The sequence below is a fragment of the Zea mays genome, chromosome 3 (genome assembly GCF_902167145.1).
Source record: "Zea mays cultivar B73 chromosome 3, Zm-B73-REFERENCE-NAM-5.0, whole genome shotgun sequence".
NCBI lineage: Eukaryota > Viridiplantae > Streptophyta > Magnoliopsida > Poales > Poaceae > Zea > Zea mays.
This window is the reverse complement of record NC_050098.1, coordinates 186,922,465-186,926,845: the sequence shown is the minus strand read 5'-3', so window position 1 is coordinate 186,926,845 and position 4,381 is coordinate 186,922,465. Positions and strand designations below refer to the sequence as shown.

The 4,381-nt window shown below is 42.2% G+C and overlaps 1 protein-coding gene across 1 annotated transcript; it reads left to right on the top strand.

Moving 5' to 3' along the window:
• The first annotated feature begins 890 nt into the window (after positions 1-890).
• On the top strand, positions 891-4,087 carry LOC103651038 (uncharacterized). The gene is made up of 5 exons (XM_023302027.1): positions 891-1,263; positions 1,616-1,765; positions 1,882-1,998; positions 2,075-2,159; positions 3,828-4,087. The coding sequence occupies exon 1, from the start codon at positions 1,085-1,087 to the stop codon at positions 1,238-1,240; it is 156 nt and encodes a 51-aa protein (XP_023157795.1). The 5' UTR covers positions 891-1,084; the 3' UTR covers positions 1,241-1,263; positions 1,616-1,765; positions 1,882-1,998; positions 2,075-2,159; positions 3,828-4,087.
• Positions 4,088-4,381: the final 294 nt, after the last annotated feature.

The following is a 4,381-nucleotide window of genomic DNA, read 5'->3' as shown; positions in this document are numbered from 1 at the left end:
CGAGAACAAAATTAGGAGAATTCATTCTAGGAATTTCACTACACCATGACACAATTTTAGCGTCAAACAACTGACGGTAAAAATAGACGTTTTGCGACAGACAGTCTGTCACAAAATATTACCATCACACTATCTGTCGGTAGTTTTTGTATTGGAGTCAACAAATCTGTCGGCAATAATGTCGAGCTATTGTGGCAGTCCATCTGTCGGTAAAACTGATTATGCGTGGCGCAAAGTCTGTCGGGAAAAAGTAGCATCAGATCGTTTGTCGGTAAATGGATGTCACGATCCTATAGCAAAAAATAATTAATAACGAGCGTGAGTACTACGTAGGAATCGAACATTGCCCAGTTTTAAAAACTGGTGCCGTGTCACGCGCGCGTGCGTACGTCCCGAGTCACGACCTAGCTAGCAGCAGGCGGCGGCGATTGAGTCACGCGAGCGGGCGAGCAGGCGGCGGCAATTGAGTCACGCACGCGGGCGAGCAGGCGGGCGAGGCTGGCATGGACGAGTAGGCGGCAGCGATAGAGAAGGGCGAGGTCGGCGCGGGCGAGTAGGCCGGCGCGCTGTCACGTGTGTCCCGAGACCTAACAGCAGCGGCGGCGATTGAGAAGGGGGAGGCTGGCGCGGGCGAGCAGGCCATCGTGGGCAAGCAGGTCGGCGCGGGCGGGAAGGCCACGACGAGGTGCGGGCGGGCGGGCTGCTGGTCATGTATGGAACGTTGTCTTTATCTGATTCGTAATGAAATAGGGGTTGTTCCCCTTTGTAAAAAAACAATGTTGCATGCTATATTTTACACGATTCATCCAAGATATCTAAATATCGAAATGAGTTGTTATGGAATGAAAACAGAAGAGAATTACGTCTGTTGCCGGCCCACAGACCATAGGATTGTGGCTGCCACTCACCACGGCCCATTCAGTCGTAACCCTAGCAGGCCGCCACGACCACGAGGTGCATCCATGAGAGGAGATCGAAGGAAACTCCAATTCCAGTCGCCCCCATCCGTTGCTCATCTCACCAGAAGCGAAGCCGGAGGAGGGAGGAAGGAGATCACGAGCAGCCAGAGCCGGAGGCCGAGAGGATGAAGACGTTCGACCCGTGGCCGGTCTTCTTCCACCGGGAGTGGAAGCGCAACTGTCCCTTCCTCACGGGGTTCACCATCACCGGCTTCATCATCACCAAGATGACAGCCAACTTCACCGAGGAGGACCTCAAGAACTCCAAGTTCGTCCAGTAACACAAGAAGCGCTGACCAACCGGGTGAGCCCCCCAATCCGTCCGCTTCTAGATCTCGCCCCCCTGGCTTATGCTTATATGCGATGCCGATGACGCCAAGGGATGCAGCGCGATGTTTCCTCGATCTATTAGGGATCGATGATGCCACTTGATTTATTTTTGGGGCGTTTTACGGCCTAGCCTAGCCTGTTGACTTATCATAATTCATAACACCTTTGATTGATGCCACTGCTGTTAGAATTTCCATGTTCCCCACGCCACCACAGTCGTCGAAGGGCACCAATGAACTATATCTGTTACCAAACAATTTCTTTTTAACTGTTAATGCCAACAATCATCTGCTGAGTGTGACTCATTTTTCCTATCTTATTACCAGAAACATTTTTAGTCTATTAGCTCAGCGGGAGCTCTCACCTCGAACAAAAAACCAAGCAAAAAATCTTTGGACCAAACCTCCAAGACTTGATGCTTGTCCTATTGAATCGAAATTTTGGGGCACCTATGCTCAGCATGATCTCCTTTCTTGGTAAGTGGTCTTTTTTCTTACCAAAACAAGATGCATATTTACGAGTTGTTTTTATAAAGTCTTAAACTGTTTGCTTTACTTCAATTTTGTCATCTTTTTTTACCCTTCTTTTACAGGGCTGAAGCAGAGTTCTTGCATTGGTGGATTCCCAAAGATTGCCCTCTCACGCCTTCTTCGAAGGCAACTATTGCAGCTGCATTTAGTACAGATGGGAGAGTACTTGCATCTACACGGTAGGTTAATTAACTAGCTGAATGTATGGTCTATAAATACCAAAGGACTTATAGACTAACTTGGCTTTATCCCCAGCGGTGACCATACTGTCAAAATAATTGATTGGCAAACTGGGAAATGCTTGAATGTACTGCTTGGACATCACCGCACTCCATGGGTGGTACATTACGTAATCCTTATTGTATTTTGTTTCCTTATGTGCTTAAACCACTTACAATTAAATACACAAATATAATTTGTTCATCATGGTTTTTTAGTGATCAACAGTTTAAACAATACTAGTTTGTCATACATGTTTTTTATGCTGAATATTTTTCTAAATTTATATTTTAAAAGGAGACACAAGTGTCTCAGATCTGATGTATACTAAGGAAAACAATACATTTTGACAAACAGTGACCAATATATATAAAAAGTGTGCAAAGAGGCCCTTTGATGTCATCATCATCCTCCAAAATTACACTGCTTGTTGGAAATTGAAACACACTGTTTGCTGGAGATTGAAAAACGCACCGCATATTTTCCATTTCACAACAAATTTATTAGTTAAGGAAAGCATTATAAAGAGAAGCTAGAGATTTGTTTCTCCATTGGAAAGTACATTTGTGTTAGATTGGGCTGATCAGGCCTGCCATGTGTGGTGATTAGGCCTGCCATATGTGTTAGATTGGGTTGATCCAGCCTGCCATATGTGTCTTGCGTTTATGGTAGTCGATCATAGATTAGGCAAGGATCTCTATTGATTGGATGTTTCAGATTTCCATCATGCTGGAGTTAGTTTCATCTCTCAACAACGGCGATTCTTAGGTTCTCATTTCTGATGGCCATGCTAGCATTTATCCATTAATAATGCCATTATCACTTTAGTGTATTTAATTTGCAAACAGTAAACTATGCCAACGGTGCCAGATTGCACCGGCACAGGGATGGTGTAGGGTCAATGCAGCTTCCATCTAGCGCTGAGCCACTGATGCAACTTGGCATTGGTGCTGGCGTGCTGTAGATCAGTTTTCCGTATATTTTGTACACTGTCCCATTTGTTGTTCTTAAACGCCTCCTATAGCAAAGTTTGATGGCTTTAGTCTTTGTTTAGATGGCTAATTTTTTTTATGTTGGAAAGCTAAAATTCGACCAGTACATACATTCGAGTGGCATCAACCCAAACACCTTATTAGCTGTGCCTGCTTATTAGTACCACTATCAGCTAGTAGCACGTGCGTTGACATTAATCGGATCAAACTTGTTAGCTAAGTAGGAAACAACTAGCAGCAGTACTAGTAGATAAATGGCTACTTTGGTTGTTGATGTCCTTGATCACTTGATGACTTTAGAGGATTAATCAGTTGTCCATGGTAGTTTCTTTGTGATTTTATTCACATGATAAGCATTAAGCAATCTATAAAAATGTTGTTAGTCTGAGCAAGAGGTTAGAGCATCTGTCCACAGATTCTTTATGCAAGAATCAGTGTTTCTGTTTTGTCTATCTATATTTAACAACAAATTCTTTATATGTATGGAGAAGTCCGTTTTTGTTCCTGCTGTCCATGATTCAATTGGGAGTCTGTTTCTTGTTGTTGTTATGATGACCGCGATTCAGTCTATGATGCCTTCGTTATGATGTTTAGGATTCAGTCCATGATACCTTTGTTATGATAAATTTTCTACCCGCTCAAGTTATGATTCATGTTCTATTTCTTTGTAATCATGTGCATTAGTACATAAATATATGTATTAATAAACCTTTATTGCACTTTCAGTTTGTATTTTTTGTTAGGAGTTTATGGACCTGCTGATAAAGTAATTGATATATTATCAAACTATGTTGTAGGAAGAGGAGCTGGAAGCAAGGATCAGATTGCTTGAAGTGTGAAAAAACGATTACTCGCATGCATGGTAGCTGTTGGCGTAACACCCAGCCGGTGGAGAGAATTTAGTTTGCTAGATGAATCGTTATACTTTTGCATGTAATAGAACTGAAATATCACTTCAAAATTTAGGAAACATGTATGCTATTATTTTTATATGTCCATCACAGAAAGCGTGTTCTAAACAAATATATGTTGGAATCCAAACGTATATTTTGAGCTACATATTATTCAAGTTGTCCTGCAATTCTTTTAGTAATCAAATTTCATATATTCTGAGCTACATATTATTTAAGTTGTCCTGCACTGTGCATCATAATCAGTTTATTATTTGTTTCATTACCATATATTTATATGCATGTATTCTTTTTTTAAACTGCACATAGGGAATACCATCAGACAATATGTCGGCATATAGACTTTTAGCGACACACAAGCCGTCGACATAAGAATATGTCGGCAAAAGTCTGTCCGACGGTAAAGATATGTCTGTCGGCAAAAATATAACCATTGCCGA